The following is an 18,287-nucleotide window of genomic DNA, read 5'->3' as shown; positions in this document are numbered from 1 at the left end:
AAAATGTCTCATGCAAAACTACCTTAAACGCATGGTAACAAGGTACTTTAACACTTGTTCGTTAATGCCTAAGTGTAAGAACGCGAGGACGAACGCAAAAATTCACTGCTTAAACCATCCAACTTGTGCAATTTCATGATCAGAGAATAGATATTCCAAAACCTCATTAATACCAATAATTATTTTTTCTCTGGATGAAAAGTATAAACTTTACCACTGCTGCAGCGCGAAAAAAATTGGATCGCGGTTTAACGCTTCAGTTTATCACCTGTGGAACTTGAGTTTATTCCTTTCTCAGGCGGTACTAATTACTGCCAATGGAAGACATTAGTGTCGCCAACTTATTTTATGCACGTTAGGGCACCAGCCGTTACAAAAAAGGAGCCCTTTCGAGTGATTTCAATACTGAAAATGAGTCCCACGTAGAATTTATTTAAATCCTAAATCATTCGGGGGAAAAACGAATTCCTATACTAATCCGTTCGAATATCTCCTATTTTATCGTTTTTGTCGAACCTGGATATATAGAGTAGTTCTAAGATGATGTAATTGATGGGATTTTCGGGCCCCGCAGTGCTGCCGTTAGGGTTGATGGTGCGGTTTATATCGAAAAATAACGGTACGGATAAATTGTTTAATCAATAGAGATAAGAATTCAACCAATATTATCGATATTAAAGATACAGGACATCCTAACATATGAAACAGAAATTCATGATAAATAAGAAATAATTTATGAACACACAACCTGATGACTTCGGCAGGTGTGAGCTTTTTTCCGACCTACTAAGCATCCTTAAATAGTTCTAAATATTATTCTTCATTTTGTTACATAAATAAATTCTCTACAAAAAATAAATCCTTTTTTAAATAAAATATATCATAATTTCATTATATAAAATCTTTCATCGTATGTTCACCCGATCATTCCATGTTCTTACACTCCCGTCTCTGTGTTAAGAGTAAATTACGATGATTTCTCTACACGAAAATTACAAAATAGATACAGACCCTCACGCTACTTCAACTTGATCATAACTATCTTATTGTTCTGGTGAGCAACCCAGATACCTGGGATCCTCGCGAGGTCAAGGAGTCACGCTACAGATAGCATCCGTTCAGATGAATATAGCGCAGTTCCGCGAACATGCGCGACCCTTGTGGGCCATGTTAAAGACTCTTGGAGACACTAACGATTGCAGTTCGATAAACGACGCTCCGCCGCTACCTCCCCCTTCAAACTCCCCCGCCCACCACAACGCAAACACCTCTTCCTTCTCGCCAACGCCACTATTAAGTCGAGAACGGAACTATAAGCATCTTTTCGATAGCAGAACAGGAAGGAAGCGGAAACTCGTCTTCTTAACGATCTTAAAAAGAGAAAATGAATTATATTACGGCAAAAGAAACAATGGGTAGAATTTCGAATTCGCATACAACGATGATTCTACATCAACGAACCTGGCTACGTCTAAAACATTATGAAACCCGGGTCGTGTCTATTCAAATTTGTGACGTGTACCTTACAACTGTGATTTTTTTGCATTTCAAATTCAGAAAGGTTTCATATAAAAAGCTTAAATTTATCAGTCACGACAAAATTATGTTCTTTCCGCGAAATACGCCCCCAGAACAAATATAGGCACAAGGAATAAGTTAACAGATATCAGGTGAACAGTAAATTATTTCACTAAGAACATTTTTTGCGACCAGACACATCCCTACAGGAAGCTTGGAAAAGCCTCTCCCTGGACATTTATTTGCGCATTAACTCCTGACGCAAATATACCAAAAATAAAACGGGAATACTCTCATCATGTATGGTTCTCACGTGAAAGATAAATTGGCTGATGTAAGCCTAAGCTTTAACTGGTTGCCTGAGGCACCAGTTTGGAGAACATGGAATTTCCGCAAACTGATTCCACTACAATCATTTTCTTCGCCCACAAGAGGACGGTGGAGATAACACTGGAATAACAGACTTGACCAAGCGAGCGAACCTTGAAGCCAATGAATGAACAATGAATATCCATGGGAAACCTCCGTGCCTCCAAATTGAATTCTTAAGCGAGGGCACCTCAACATTCAGATGGATGACAATATGAGTGGGTATTATATATTTGGCCACCTAACATAGAGAAATCCTTTTCCTTACTTTTTAGTTCGCTGTTAACCATGTCATTTTGAGAACAATAATGTTTCAATGGCTGGATGGTTTATTGCCATTTAGCTGGACATTGAAACGTTGGTGTACCCAAAACTAGCTAAGTGGGCAGCCTGTGGAACCTATCCGAGCCCAGTCAAATCGCTACGAAAGCCTCTATGTCTTCGCGGTAATTCTACGAACATCATTGAGATGGAAGAGGAAGACGAGAGAACGTGAAACGCTGCCATCGAGAACATGGTCTTGGAGCATGTGCTGTATATACAGTTGCACACAACATGGGGCATGATGGGGTGATGAATGCAATCGTCGAAGGATACGTTTACCGGAAGAACGGCAAAGGTAGACATCGGAATAGAGATCTGGAGCGTGTGATCAAGGATGTGCACGAGTAGAACTATTTAAGCGCAAAAATATCGCCTGGCAGGAGAAATGAGAGAAGTGTTGCGATTGATGATTGTTGACCACTAATGAAGCAGCATCTACTTGCTGACGCCACGAGTTAAAACCCTGAGATATGAGCTCGAGGTACAAAACTAATTTTCTCAGCAAATAAGCGGGAAACAAAATTAGAAGCTACCTAACAGTATTAAATATGATAAAAGTTGCTTAAAAATACATAAAATCGCAGGAAATAAAAAATATTAGAGACGAAACGAACAGGGATACAGTTAGAACCCTGTCAAAAACACGCAGCGGAGAAATAATTTCATTCTTTCCTCCTACTAATAGGGATCGTATCATTAAAAGCAGCACTCACTAGGACGACTGGCAGCATGTTCCTTGATCTAATTCATATCTTACATAGATTCACTTACATCAATTACTAACCCTTGGAAAATTTAAGACACTCATTGAAGTGTTCCTTTTCATTAAAATGCCCAGAATGTCAAACGCAGGGTGAATGAAGGAAGACAACTCAGACTAAGCCACAGACATGAAGATTCTGGTTGGGAGATAATAAAAGCCTTTCTCAGGGCAACCGACTGCTTCGATTATTGTTATTTTCAGGCATGTGACCAGGAATTTGCTTCGGCTTTGCATCGTAGGTGTAACTCGAGTTGTCTCAAAAATTAAATGCTATCGTCTCCGGTTGCATGGAGCGATCCCCTCTTCGTGGGATCTCACACCACCTGCGTGAATGCATACGTATTATTTATGATTGTATACATATACTTTTTGACCATGCAGCGTGCTCGTGATTGGTCACCCCACGCCAAACACCCTATAGCTGGCTCGAAGGATTGTATGTAGATGTAGAAGAACCAAAGCGCATGCACGATTAATTCGCCAGGAAAGCCCCCTTTTGCTCCGCGATGAATTCGCAAGCTAGGGTTCGTAATCATTGAGATGGAAGGACGGGGGGGTTAGCGGCGTCGCGGGCCCGAGGCCATGGAAGGAAGAGAAGAAAGAAAGAAGGAGAGGAGGTGGATGGGTCTGCTGCCTCTCGCTCTCTCTCGCACCAGTCGTCCTCGTATTGATCCCCGAGTCATTCCTCCTTCCTCCTCTCTCTCACACAAACCACGCGAATCCACGGGTTCCGACCCCTTATAACCTCCCCCCCCCCCCCGCCACCCGTCTTAACCCCACCATCCACCAACCCCTTCCCCACTGTGTCGCATTCTCCCCCTTCACACAGAAATAAAAAGCCTCTCTCTCTCTCTCTCTCCCTTTGCACCTGCGTAGTAGTGGTGGGCTCACAGGAAGGACACCCTCTCTCTCTCTCTCTCTCCATCACACGAAATACCCCCGCCTCCGCCGCGAAACATTCGGGCGAGTCCGAAGGGAGCAGAGCCCGAGCCTCTCTATCAATCCATGCTCGACAAACGCCTCCACCACCCAACCCCACTCACAAGAGATAATGTGCACAGCTCGGGCGAGGGGGAGATACCCGCGATTCCCACCACTGGGTTCGAAATAAATAAATAGTAATTAGCAGTTGTGAGGTAATACGAGCGTGTTTTTTTTTTCAAAGTAAGTACAGTTTTGAAATGTTTGAAAAAAGTAAAATTTTTGTAACAATTTTAACTTTACAAAAAGCCCACACCATTGAGTACGTTTCCACATAATTTCCTGTAACACTTTGAGAGCAATGGGCGTAATAATACGCCATCAGCCTTAAGAAAAATCGTAGTTATCTATTTTTTTAACAAAGCAGTAAACTTCTAAATCTAACCTATAAATAAACAAATGAAAAAAATAAAGTAAAATTCATTGTACAAAATGATACCAAACATCTATTCAATGCATCAAAGATTGACTGTTGAGAAATAACACAAGGGTATTGAAAATGGCCAGCATTGGAGAGCAGATCTAAAGTAATACGGTCAGCACGGTAAGTGTTAATATTATGGCACTTATAGTATCCAACAACATGCTTTGGTAAACCATTGTCATAGAAAACCGCCGCCTGAGTTGATAGCCACTGCAAAACTGTTGTTTTTACGCCTTCATCGTCATCATGGTGTTGACCGCCAAGGTGTTTCTTCAGGTGAAAAAATGTGGTAGTCACTTAGCGCTAGGTCGGTACTGTATGGAGGGTGATCAAATTTTTTCCCAACCAAATGATACAATGAGATCTTGAGTTCGATAGGCTGAATGTGGATGGGCATATTCATGCAACAAAACGATCCCTATACTCAGCATTCCTCGTCTTTTGTTCTCAATTGCTCGGCGCAATTTGTTTAAGGTCTCACAATACCTCACAGCATTTATTGTGACCATGAGGCAGAACATCGACACGATCAACCACTTTCCATTCCAAAAGCACTGGTCCACATGCAGACAATAGAACTCAAGTGGCCGTTAACTCAGGCATCAACGATATACGACGGTACTCAAAAGCTTGTTGTTCGATACAATAAAATGATATACCTCAATATTGACGAAAATTATTTGGAAAGGCAGCTCAGAGTGACTGATTTTATTTCAAAATAAAATTATTACAATAAGTTTACAGGTTATTTTTATACTTCAAAACGGTACTTGCTTAAAAAACGCGCCTCGTAAAAAGGCAGGTGACCGAGGACGAGTATCCTGAAATATGAGAGATATTTTACCGAGCGGATAACAATTCGTTTACCCCATAAACAATAACGGGCTTTTATAAATTTAGGGCGGGATTCAGGAGCCAAATCACATCGAGTACTGTTTATCTTAACGGCCGGTGGCTAATACCCTCCGCCACACGACTATTAGGTGACTTGTGGGGGTATGTCTATGAAGATGTGGCTTTGGGGGCTTCAGACTCCCCGAAATTATTTCCCTTGCGGCGACCACCCGCTATCAAGCCGCTGAGGAGACCACCATACCAAGTGATTCTTTTCTCTGACAATCCATACTTCAACATACTTACGTTTCATTACGTCTGACAACTACCAACGATGAATTAAACTTCCAGCTTTACGCAAACGAAACAATTAGCTGATTTAATAAAACTGTATGGTTTTCCGAAGCATGCAAAATGACAAAAAAATCAGAAAATGCAACTCGCATTACCCCCAAGCCACAAAGCCTAAGCAAATGCATGGTTAAATGCCTGACAATTAAAAAAATACTCTAGAAGGGAGGTTGCCCAGGGAAATGCATTGGTCCCCTTAACCAGAATTTTATGCCTGTGAAATCCGAGGTGCTTTCATTCATACAACCGACGGTTGACATTCTAAGATAAAATATCACCCAGGAATGTGTTGATCAAAAGCGTAAGTGCCACATTAAATGCAAATATGTACTGCCTTGGCAGGATGTCATTAAAAGTTTAAATGGCACAAGGACAGGAAATTATTATTTTCATTCCTGTTTCGCAACATTTTGACAAGCGGATGTTTAATATTAGCAAATATAAACAACGCGGTAGTTTCCCGTCCGTAAGAAAACAGGAGTTTTAAGTTTAATAGAGACGCTTTAAGTCGGATAGCCTAGGCTGAAAAAATACCATAACATTTAAAGAACGTTATGCTAACATTTGTTATTATATTAATCGGGATAGAAATTGAGATAAGAAAGTAATGCTGACAGAGGTCATAACACCAACAATAACAAGCTATATCGCAGCATGATAATCCACCATTATCAATCCATATGAATTTACTAATTATTGGCAAATGACCGAGTAAAATCTTGGTATCATAAAATACTACGTGCCATAGCATAGGTAAAATGCAGGAGGGGTACCAGGGTACGCCTATTATACGGGTTCAACCATGAATATGTTCCACTCTGACCTAGCAATTCAAAACGAATACATTTTTCCAGCATCCCCAATATGTCGCAAAAACATTTTCTTCCATACAATACATAATCCGCAGTAAAATAAAAGTAAAAAGTGAGCAACTCACTAAAAAAATATACCTAAAATAAACATTTTTCGAGTTCTTTGAGCCTAGTATAGTATCAGTTTCTTCAACAAACATGTTTTGATAACAATTTCAGCATTGCGAATCTTCATTCACTTTCATTTATATATCAGGGCATATATCTTCCAGTGTCTTCAACCCCAGACTACACGCAAATAACTCAACAAGTAGTATGGCGGCGTGCCTGCACTATACTAATTCAGTTATGGTGTGCCTCATTTCAGCTTTTGTTCAAGATGAAATTTGCAGTCTAATTGTAATCTAATTTTCTAGAACGCAGAGGTAAGCACTGAGGCATGATTCCGTTTAAAATTAGGATTTTTAGACTTATTTCCAAAATAATAAAACGTCGTACGCACACTTTTGAGGAGGAGTTAAATTTTGTACATTCAAATCAGTTCCATATTATGTCATGGATTCAGAAACGCGGCGCAGGGACGGTAAGACCTTTGCTTTGGGAGGCAATTCGCTACATTCCGCGGCGCCTTGGTAGCATATAATACCTCCCAGCTATGATGCAATTACACTACTAACGATACACATGCGCCATTGTTTTTAATTGTCATTTGTAAACTGGCTAGTTGGGGTGAGTTTTGACTCACCGGCACAGCTTCTGTATATGTGTTCGAGTTCTATGAGTCTGTAGATCAGATTCTTCAACAAACGTGTTTTGATTACAATTATAGCATTGTGAGATACTTGTTTTGCGAATCTGCGTTCACTTTCATTTAATCCCATGGCATTTACCTGGATAAAAGCGGATTAAAACCAGTAGCACCAATGTCTTCAACCCCAAGACTACACGCAAGAAATAACCACGAAATGTCAACACCTTCGGCGCTGACATTTCATTGTTATTAATGCGTCTACAAAGACGAGTGGCTTTTAGATATTCTCCAGTTACCTGACGAAAAATTGTTAACGGGTATAAATATTAGCCCTTTCACTGCTGTGGACGTACCTAGTACGTCCGCACGGCAGACTGCGGTGGACGTACTTTTTCTTCCTCCCTACCATGCGGTCAGCACTTTCGCTGAAGCACTTCGAAGGGACCCACTAATCCGCGACCCTATCCTCGACGAACTCACCCTCGCAGGACCGTCTCATCGGCCCTACCAGCGGCGGCCCTACCTCCGGAAAAGTGATCGCTCTGACTGAAATTTGAAAATCAATCAATCAATCCGATCATCACAAAATGATTGTTTTCATCGTACTCCTTCCAATCAAGCAATCAAGTACGTCTTTGAACCGTATTTCTGCGATGAAAAATAACGATTTTATTAACTTTGATATAACGGCCGTTTTCCGGTGGTCCGCAGCCACATTTTGTTGCAAAGTTAACAAAAACGTTATTTTTTATCGCAGAGACACGGTTCAAAGACGTACTTGATTGCTTGATTGGCAGGAAAGCGATGAGAACAATCATATCGTGATTATCGGATTTATTGATTGATTTTCAAATTGCAGTCAGAGCGGTCACTTTTCCGGAGGTAGGGACCCCGCTGGTAGGGCCGATGAGACGGTCCTGCGAGGGTGAGTTCGTCGAGGATAGGGTCGCGGATTAGTGACCCTTCGGAGGGTGTACCACACCCATCCTGGAAGTACCTGCTCCATGGGCCCAGGAAACGCATTTTAACATTTTCGCCGCATGTGTGGAGAAGGTTTTCGGAGATTGAACAGCAGCGAAAGGGTTAGAGAGCCAACTTAATGAATATCATATTTTTCAAATACGATATAACAGGATTTACGGTTAGGAAGGGGAGGTTCAGGCATAGGTTCAGACCGTGTTTTCAAATAATTCGTACGGCGATCGAATGTGCAGCTGGGCATTGGTGCCTCTTAGAATAGTATGGAAGAACGATGTTTACCGCGCGCATTGAGAGGATACGAAGGGGACACCATTCATTGGGATGGCGGCGTTATCGCCACGGCGCCGTCGATACACTCCCGCGATAAGCGAGCCAAGGCGAGATCCGAACTTGTTTCTTCGCAACGGGCACATGCACGGCTTCCCCTCCCGATATTTCGCTAAGAGGTTCACGGGGCGAGAGGCCAAAGCGAGGGCTTAGACCGCCTTTACACTTTTCCACGTCGCACTCATTCATCGATTGAAATGTAACACCTCTAATCTACCATTTAGCTCATTAATAAATAAAAATAGCATTCAATTAAAGATAAAAAGCATCCTTTTATGCGCCTTTCATGTATTCCCCAATACACCGGGACTTTGAATTCGGTATGAGCGTCTACCTATCGCTTTTTTATCCATAATGAAGGAGAAATTCAGCTACCTCCGGAAATAAAAACGACCCTTAGTATTAAATCTTTCATCTGGTCATACGAAGTTTACGGATTCCAGTCCCAATCAAGTCGATTTTTACTGCTCGGATTTTTAAATATATTCTATCTTTAACACATCGCTGACTGCTTCGTTTCCCGGGCCATGAATTTATCAGGCACATCACAGAGGAGCTCGGGTAGGTTCACGGGTCGCTGGAGGCAACTTTTTCGACTTCCCGTTCTTCCTCGTTCGCCAGTTAAAATGCAAAATCAACGCTGCCAAGACCATTTTTAAGTGTATTTATACGTTAACAATACAATCAATTTACGAAAAAGATCGTAAGCTCAGCGACTTTTAGGAATATTCGACTAGAAATCCAACTACCGTCGGAAAAATAGGACTTCGTGAAAATAAGGACTGGTAAGCAAGTAGTCTTTCGTCTGGAAAAACATCCAACGCAACAATAGAGGGTTTCAGAGCCCTGATGGAGTCACATGTTGATGGGTTTCATACTGATGTATGAATAGTTTTACATACTGCAGGGTTTCGGCTAATTTCCACCCTTATCTCATCGCAGACCGTTTTGTTTCCACTGCATAAGCACCCAGGAGGCGACTCGTAGGGTATCTTGTAGACGCATGACGCGTGAGTGAGTTAATTCTTCTTCTGTCCTCCTAAACTTATAGGTAAATAGGTGAGAAAGTGAGTCATGGACAATGACAGCCGCGAAGAAGTAAAGGGATAGGGGGCTTCGAAAAGTGGTGCTACAAAAAAATTACGTAATGTAATGTAAAGTAATGAAGAAGTCTTAAGCAGAGTGGGGGAGAGAAGAGAAGCCTTATGAAAACCTTGACAAGAAGACGGAACAACCTTATAAGCCATATCTTGAAACATGATGGCCTGATGAAGACAATCGCCGAGGGACAAGTAGATGGCAAGATTGGAAAAGGAGGAACTCGAATGAAATATATGGAGCAGTTAAAGAAAAATGTGAAAGAGAAGAAATACATAGGTGTGAAATGATTAGCTGATTGAAGAATTGAGTGGAGAGTTGCGTTGAACCAATCTTAACATTGCTGACCAGTGATGACGATGAGGTACATGGGTAGATATACATTTAAATCCTGTAAGTTACGTTTGAGCCACTTTTCACCCTATTTTATGAGCACACAACCGAACGATAGAGCTAAGACTGCGAACCCGTATTGAGAAATGTACGTTTTTGTGTGGGGTGAGATGGCGTGGTTCGCGGAAGCCAGTGTTTCGGGAAGGATCGGAGGGGAAGGGAATAATCGAAGTTTCCCCACCCCCTCCGCCCCTCCCGTCACACACAGACGCGCAAATACAGAGCAGCCGAGAGGGCGAAGGGATTGATCGTTAAAATAATGTCTTTCGATGGCGGGGGAGGGGGGGAGAGGGATGGACGGACGCTGGGACGAGGCTGCAGAGCGCGCGCTGAAGAAACATGGCGGGCGGGGGAGACTGTGTCGCCTCGCAACCAGAACATATCGCCGCCCGCAAAATTAACAATCGCGCAGCGCAAAGCGGAGACCCACACTCGGGAGGAAAATTAGGAAAATACATATGGGTATACATTAAGTGGCGGAAATGGGTTTTGATTACGATTAAGAAAATGGACCCACCTTGCTATCTTGTCTTTGATCACCTGAAAAATTAAATTCACCCCTGGGATGAGTTATTGAGTCCCAGATATAGCTTTTATCAGTAGCTTGCAATATATCCAAGTCCTCGGACCACTCATCTTGAAATCAAATTATGTATAGACCATCCACACTATCCGCCATTCCCCCCAATATAGCAAAAAGCCATCATAAACGCCAAATTCCTTGGCGATTAAGAAAATAAATGCAGTATAAAATTAGACTTTTTCAATCCAAAAGAGCAAGAAAGACGAGTCTTAGGATAACCCTAGGACAAAGCCGCAACAATTGATTCACCCACATCATAAGGCATTATGGACTGATGAAGACAATTTTGGAAGATCATGAGGACGCGAAAAACGGCACAGTTATGCCTCGAATGAACATATTTAACGGGCGATGAAGGATGCAAAACAGAATAATCTTACAAGTGTGAAAGGAGACTCGTATACTTGCGTGAACAGCAGCGTCAAATCAATCCTACCTTTTAACCCGCCACCTAAACCTCTGGATTCCAATCCTAGGATAGATGATGATATTGACGACATATGTATCTATATGCATCCAATCGATTCGCCAGGAAAGATTCCATGTACTAACGATAAATCCGCGAACTCCTAAATAATTAGGATGGAAGTCTGTAGAATAACGCCGCAGCGGGTCATTAATCTAGGACGATTGGGGTCAATTTTTGCTCAACAACTCGCATCGTATCCAAGAGGTTGAAAGTTTCAGATTTTCAGCATCATTTGCGTTCATCGAATTAGGAGCGACATGTTTGCAAGTGTTCAGGCTTGCTTCTTCAGGTCGAGGATGCTTCTTGACGCATTATATTCATATTTTAATTAGCCATGACCCCCTCCCATCCCCTTATTAACTCCTTCCCCCTACTGCGGCCAACATGTAACAGTGAAAAGATAAACGGATAAGTTAATTGGGGTAGTACTACATCAGACCAACCTAGGGTCCTTTTCACGCATAATGCCGCAAATTGAAAGTTTATAAAATGGAGAAAAAATCTTCCCAAGACGTGCAGCGGGAGTCGGTTGAGCGCATGAATTCGTAACATAGCTTAATATTATCTTATACTGCTTTCGGAAAACTATTTGCAGAGGAACCGTCACACAATTTAGCTGGGTACGCACAAATGTCAAATTGTTGGAAGGTAATTTATATACAGCGAAGAATTTAGGGGGTGAAAGGAAAGGGGTACAAGTGTTATCTTTCAAAACTGAGTTAGGCACAAAAATTGATAGCAGAATTACTAGTGAGTGATAAAATATAGTTTTTGTACTTTTTAAGCAGGAAAAAGTGGTGTTTGGAACGATTTCGAGTGTTATAATGTGTCTCACGCAATTTAGTTGAGTAGTTCTCTGATGAGTGTAAAATCAAACGTACACTAAATATCTAGTTGATTTCGTTTTTTCCGTACCTAATTTAGGTGCCTGACTGTTAAAAAAAATCACTAGAACCCCTTAGCTTCTCACCCCTTCAATTAAAATAAGTAGAGGCGAGGCGGAATGAGCCGCGGGAGGGAAACACAGTGCGGAAGAATAGGAGGGAGGGTGCTATCCGAGAAGGGCCCCATCAATTAGCCGCACCCCCATACTCTTCCACCCCCCACCCGCCTGATACCCCTCCCCTTACCGCCCCTCCCGCAGCTCTAAAAACGCGCGCACCACACGACGACTCCTTCATTTTTTAGCGATGGGCTTCAAGTATCTCTCTTTCTCTCTCTCTCATTCCAACTTCCCCTAAAGGCCTCGGTGGCGGCACAATCGATATTGGATGCTTTTTTCCTCCCCCTCCCTCCTCGGGAGGCAACGCCGACTGCTCCTCGCGTGAGAGCACGCCTGCCTCGGCTCGCATACACACATTTCGGCCGCCATTAAAACTGCAGCGACACGACTCGCACGACAAGAAGATCGCCCGCCGCCCGCGCGGGTCGATGGGCCGACTCGGAAAGACGCGCGCGGACCCAACAACCCTCGCCACAGCACGCGTGGAGCCTGCCTATCGCAAGGAGTTGGCTCGTTAATGACCCTTACGAACGCTTATTTCCATCGTATACCAAACAATAATAGGTCCACATGTTATATGGAAGGGCAGATGAGTAGAATTTTTAAATTCTTGGAGTGATAATGAAAAACTTAACCCCTTAATGCACAGTTGAATTTAAACCTCTTTTTCACATACAATACCGAAAATTAAAAGGTAATAAAATGGAGAAAAATATTCCCAAGATGTGAAGCCGGAGTCGGTTGAGTACATGAAATTGTAACAGAGCTGTAAGATGATCTTATGCTGTTTCAGGATCACAATTTGCAGAGGAGGAATCGTCACGCAATATTATAATAAAATAATAGGTCCATGATGCATGGTAGGTCAGATGAGTAGAAGTTATTAATTCTTGGGGTCAACAGAAAACTTTACTCCGTAATGCATCGTTGGAGTTAAACCTCAGAAACCCTTTGGGCAGTAAATCGTTTACCGCGGCATCTTATTAAGGTAGACCCCAAGTTCATTTTGCCTCCCAACGCTCTCACCAGAGGCGATGTGATAACTTGTCGATTCCGTATCTAGTGAAAAATAGAATAATCGTGAGAAGATAAAAATCTACTGCCAACACTCTCATAAAAGCAAATTTCCTGGAGGCTACAATTACACCGAATAATTTGTATACATTTTGTGGCATAAAAATGAGGAAATTAAAATTAAGACTTGTATTCCCACCTAAGTCTTAATACAAGAACGAGAAGTCAACCCCACACCATAAGCCACATTGGTACATAATATTTTCCTTGCTGAAAGATACTGCCATATCATTACGGTGTATTTCGTAGGCATGGATGAATAGCATCGGATATCTCTGGAAATCCTTTGAAGACAAATACAGTGAGATTAGCAGGCCATGATGAAGTCCAAAGCGCCAACAACATTCCACTGATATGAATACCGGGCATTTAACGAAGGTACTCGCCATTCATGGAGTGCAGACGTAAGGAAAAAAATACAACACACATCGCAAACATTACCCAATGCCCCCTTCTACAATGAAGACTTACGAATATGCTTTTTCTTTTCGAACCTACCATGCGGACATCGAATCCCAGCCGTGAAACCTGCAAGAATAGGAAACACACACTAATTACACGCATTGAAAACAACCCTATGCTCAAATGCGAGCCGTCTATAGATAGAAGAAGAAAACACCTAAAGTGATCTCTAAGTAAGTCTACGAGCAAACACTAAACATTAGCAACATGCGTGTGAACGACAACGACATAAGTATGCGTGCACAAGACATAAGGGAGTGAGGAAAGGGTTCAAACTGATTAGATGACTCATCAATGGGATGCGACTCAAATCACCGAAGCAGTTAAAACGAATTCCATAGATACGATTTGCTCGATCACTGAAGCAAGGGCTATAATAATGGGTGAGGAAAAATAACTTAAAAGATCACATATGTGTCCACCAAAACTCTCCGATGATTGTGATTGAAAGGAAGAATTTGCTAATTCGACATAATTTATTTATAAGACCATGGATTCAACGCAGAATGTCATCATCAGGTATAAAACACAAACTAAAACACCCAAAAACAGAGGTAAATGTTTGTTTATCTGTTACAGTAGTGTTTTCTGCCTGATGACGTTCTACGTCGACCTCATAGTTGTATAAATAATATAGAATTACCAGGTCTATGCTTTTCAACCACAAAGATTGTCAAATTCCAAGAAGTCATGCCTGAGATAACTTCTCCTTCCCAGATGATTAAAACATTTTAAAACATTATAAAAACACGCAAAAGCTTTAACACAATAAGGATAACCTATCAGCATTTTTATCCACATAAATGGTAGAAAATCCATATGCATAACAGCTCTAAACAACTACAAAGCAGGATGCAGACTATTAATTTTACGGAGGAGGAAATAAGTCGGATTGTATTTTCCAACTTCCTCGTAAAAATGAGCTTTAAATTAAAAATAAGATATAACAATAGCCATTATTTAGACACCCCATGAGTTTCAATTGTAAAACATATGGTTGGGACAGGAAAACATTCACGGGTGTCAGACATAAGAGGCTATCCGAGGATACAGCAAACACAATCCTGCAAGGACGATAGTCACGTCGCAGTCTATGATGAAATTGAATAGTCAGTTTAAGACGTAACTGTATGGAATAAATTCACTTTTTGAAGGATAAACTTTAACTATCCGCATCAAATCAGGAACATTAGAAATTTCAACACTACAATTCTCAGACCAACTGATTAAGGCTGATTGGAAAATAACGATTTGGATTATAACAATTTTTAGAATCATTACTTAATCTTTATTTATAATTACTTATATCAGAGAATTCCAAAACTTCATAAATACTTATTACTTAAAAACCAAACATAAAATCTATTGAGAAACGATGCGAGTTTTGACATCAGTTCCCTGACGACAACAGGAACGTCCATCGCTGGATGTTTTCACTAACAGTTGTGAAGAGTATTTCATTACTTTTAAACAATTCTGATAAAATGCTACTGGAAATAAACATAGAATATAATGGCTAAAAATAAAAGAAAGAAAAGAAACGTAGTACCGAAAAAAATCTTCCCAATGCAAAGAACAGGTAGCCATTGAAAAAGATGGCGAAAGTTATGAATAAATAGCAGCCGAGTGACTATATTTTACACTGACAATGAGTGGTCTGGTCTATTTTGGCCACCAATTGCCTTCAAGATAAAGAATACAGAAAGGCATATTTGTTTCCATAAAATATCTAAAGGAATAACGGTCATAATGGACACTCGTTTTGGTACAAACTATCAATCGCAATAGAGTGATCGATTGCCACTTTAACGATCCGTGTCATCGATTTAGTTTCGCGATCGAAACAGGATGGCGAAAGTCACCGATGGAGCGGGCGCGGAGGATGACGGGAAGAGCGAGCCAGGCATCTCTGAGGAGGGAATGATGGGTGGGTGAGTCGGTTGTGGGGTATTATTTCCTTTTCGAGGCATGGGGGAGATCGTGCGAAGGCCGCGGGTGCGTGCGTGACTGGATCGGTGCGTGCGTGCATCGCCCGCTTCTTTTCCTCCGGAGGCAGCTAAGGGGATGGTGGAGGGGATATGAACCGCCGAGCGTCCTGCAAGTCCGTGGGACCAAATCAAGGGACTCAACGCTACACTATTAATCTGGAATGGGATTAGGAGGAGGTTATAGCAAGCTGCGATAATTTGTGCCCTGAGGGGAGGGTATGGAAGGAAGGGTGGAGAGAAACCCGGCGTTGGCTCTAGCCTACTCCCAACAAAAGGCGCAAAGTAGACAACGACCTAAGAGAAAGCATAGGTACCTTCCTCTCAACCGGCCTTCTTTTGTGACGTAAAACTTTTGCTACCCCCTAGAAATTTTCCTAATATACTGAGTAGATCCTTGACAATATTAAACGATCTTTGTGGTAAAATTTTCTGCTCGACGTTTCACTCCTCCTACTGGGAGCGTTTTCTCATTATCTTAAACACACTCCTAATGGGGTGAAATGTTACGCAGGAAATGTTACCAACGCAGCATTTCCCGAAAGGAACTAACAATATAGAAGCTGCGAAAATCTTCAGACAAAAATTAATATTTAACTATATCTCAAAAGTGAAAATTTTACTAGGGAATTCTTTCAGGAATTGTTAAATACTAAAGATACAGGCGAATGTTCACGAAAGTAAACTCAATTTAGGTGCGCATAATATTTCAAGATGATGACCAAAGTTATGACAAAAAATAAAAAAAAAATACAACGAAAGAAAAAACTATAAAGGTGCGAATAAAATTTCAAGGTGATAACCCAAGTTCTGACAAATAAATTCAACAAATAGGACAGGTGGAGAGGGAGTGTTGTGCTCACTTAACTTCCCTTTCAACGGATTGACAGTTCACCTGAAGTGCCCTCCAGACACAACTCACGCAGGAATCGGCCCTCTGAAAAATATATGCCACAGCCCTAATTTAAACCCGGCCCCATGGGATGTGCAGACAACACTCTCACCCACCACAATAAGTTTTAATTTGAAAATAATAACATTCGTAGTAAATATATTTAGGTAGACATTTATTAGACGGCTATTATAGAAAAAGTTGCCCCGCTTAATTTACAATTATTCGGATTCATAGTTTCATTCAAAAGAAAGCATCGAACAAGAAGCTTATCAAAGTAAAAAAAGACACGTAAAGGCCAACAATACGTTGCTCTTATGTAAATAAAACGATGTACTAATATTTTTCAGCGTTCCGATGTACTAATATTTTTCCGTATCATTAAATTGCATCAAAGACCTATAAATATTTCTCTGACCGTTAAGATCGCATAAATCAGTCAAAAAAAAGGCAGAGAGGAATTAAGAAGTATAAACTGACATGAGGATTCTCAATTGCACTTTTATACTCCGCATGGTTATATTCAAAAGAAATTATATATATCAAAATAAAAAAAGACACGTAAAGGCCAACAATACGTTGCACTTATGTAAATAAAACGAGGTACTAATATTTTTCAGCGCTCGGAGGATATCATAAAATTGCATCAACGACCTACAAATATTTCTCTGACCGTTAAGACCGCATAAATCTGTCAAAAGAAAAGGCACAGCGGAATGAAGAAGTACAAACTGACACGAGTATTCTCAATTGCACTTTTATATTATACTCCGCATGGTAATTTACGCCCTCTAAGGTGTCACTTTTTCATTTACTACCAGAGAGGTTATGGAGGGGAAGAAAAGAATAATAAGGGTTGGACGTGAGGGGTGGGTCAACCCGACCCGCGAAGCATTGAAGGTTCCACCGGCTAACAGACATTTAGCGCGTTCGGCCTTGGCACGAGCCCAGGATGTCCTTCGGGGAGGATGGACCAAGCCGTTAAAATCGGAGGAGGCTTCTGATGAAGCGCGTGAATAAAAGACAAATGACACACGAGGATTCAGGGGTGGCCCTCTTTATTGCGAGAGGCACAAATGATCATATTTCACCGCTATTTATACCACACCCTCGACCACTGGCTACAATGTATGTTTTTCAGTACAAAAGATATCCATACTTATTTTATTGTTGTGAAAAACATTGTACTAACCTTGTATGCCTTTAAGTAATAATTTATGTACTCATATTCATTAATACCACTAATGAAGGTATATAAATGGACCGAAATGTAGGAAAAATTTGCATATGAAATTCTTCAAAACCTATCGGTACCCCAAAACACTGAATCAGCATCCATATAATTGATAATTCACGGGCTTCGCACTGGGTGATAAGACATTTCCGCCGATGTATCGGACAACGGCTTCTCAATACCAAGCCACCGCATGGATAATAGGCCTCATTCCAAAAAAATATAGGGATAAATTACTGTTTTCATTTCGTCAAAGAGATATCTATCAATGCAATACACCAGAAAAAATCTATATTTTTTCTATCTCCACATTGCAATCCCAAATCGTGAAGTGCTAACTGCAGCAATAAAAATGTGTAGTGTCACTCACGTTGCACAAGAAAGCGAGCATAAAGCATGGGCCTTCTACCCGGGGACCTTACGAGAAGACACTTAAAAAAGATTCACACATGGTACGGCCGGGGATTAAAACATGTTATGAAAAGCTTAGGGCCATTATCCAAAACCTGGCTTCCAACACCTTATAGAATAGCAAAATTTATCGCGTTAAAATTTTTTAGACAAATTGAGAGCAAACTTAGGAAAATTAAAGCTATTTCCATCTTAGTAATTAAGTTTTAAGCAAAATTAATTGAATGATAATTGATCAGATATTGAGA

At 41.1% G+C, this 18,287-nt stretch overlaps 1 protein-coding gene across 1 annotated transcript in view; it reads right to left on the bottom strand.

The window, feature by feature from the left end:
- Nucleotides 1-18,287, bottom strand: part of LOC124168732 — a 183,875-nt gene that overhangs the window by 107,297 nt on the left and 58,291 nt on the right. The window contains exon 2 of the mRNA XM_046547000.1: nt 13,554-13,583. Coding sequence (XP_046402956.1) covers nt 13,554-13,564 — 11 coding nt within the window. The 5' untranslated portion in view covers nt 13,565-13,583. The remainder of the gene's footprint in view (nt 1-13,553; nt 13,584-18,287) is intronic.

The sequence above is a fragment of the Ischnura elegans genome, chromosome 12, assembly GCF_921293095.1.
Source record: "Ischnura elegans chromosome 12, ioIscEleg1.1, whole genome shotgun sequence".
Classification (NCBI taxonomy): Eukaryota; Metazoa; Arthropoda; class Insecta; order Odonata; family Coenagrionidae; genus Ischnura; species Ischnura elegans.
The sequence above is the reverse complement of the archived record's forward strand: the minus strand, read 5'-3'. Positions and strand labels throughout refer to the sequence as shown.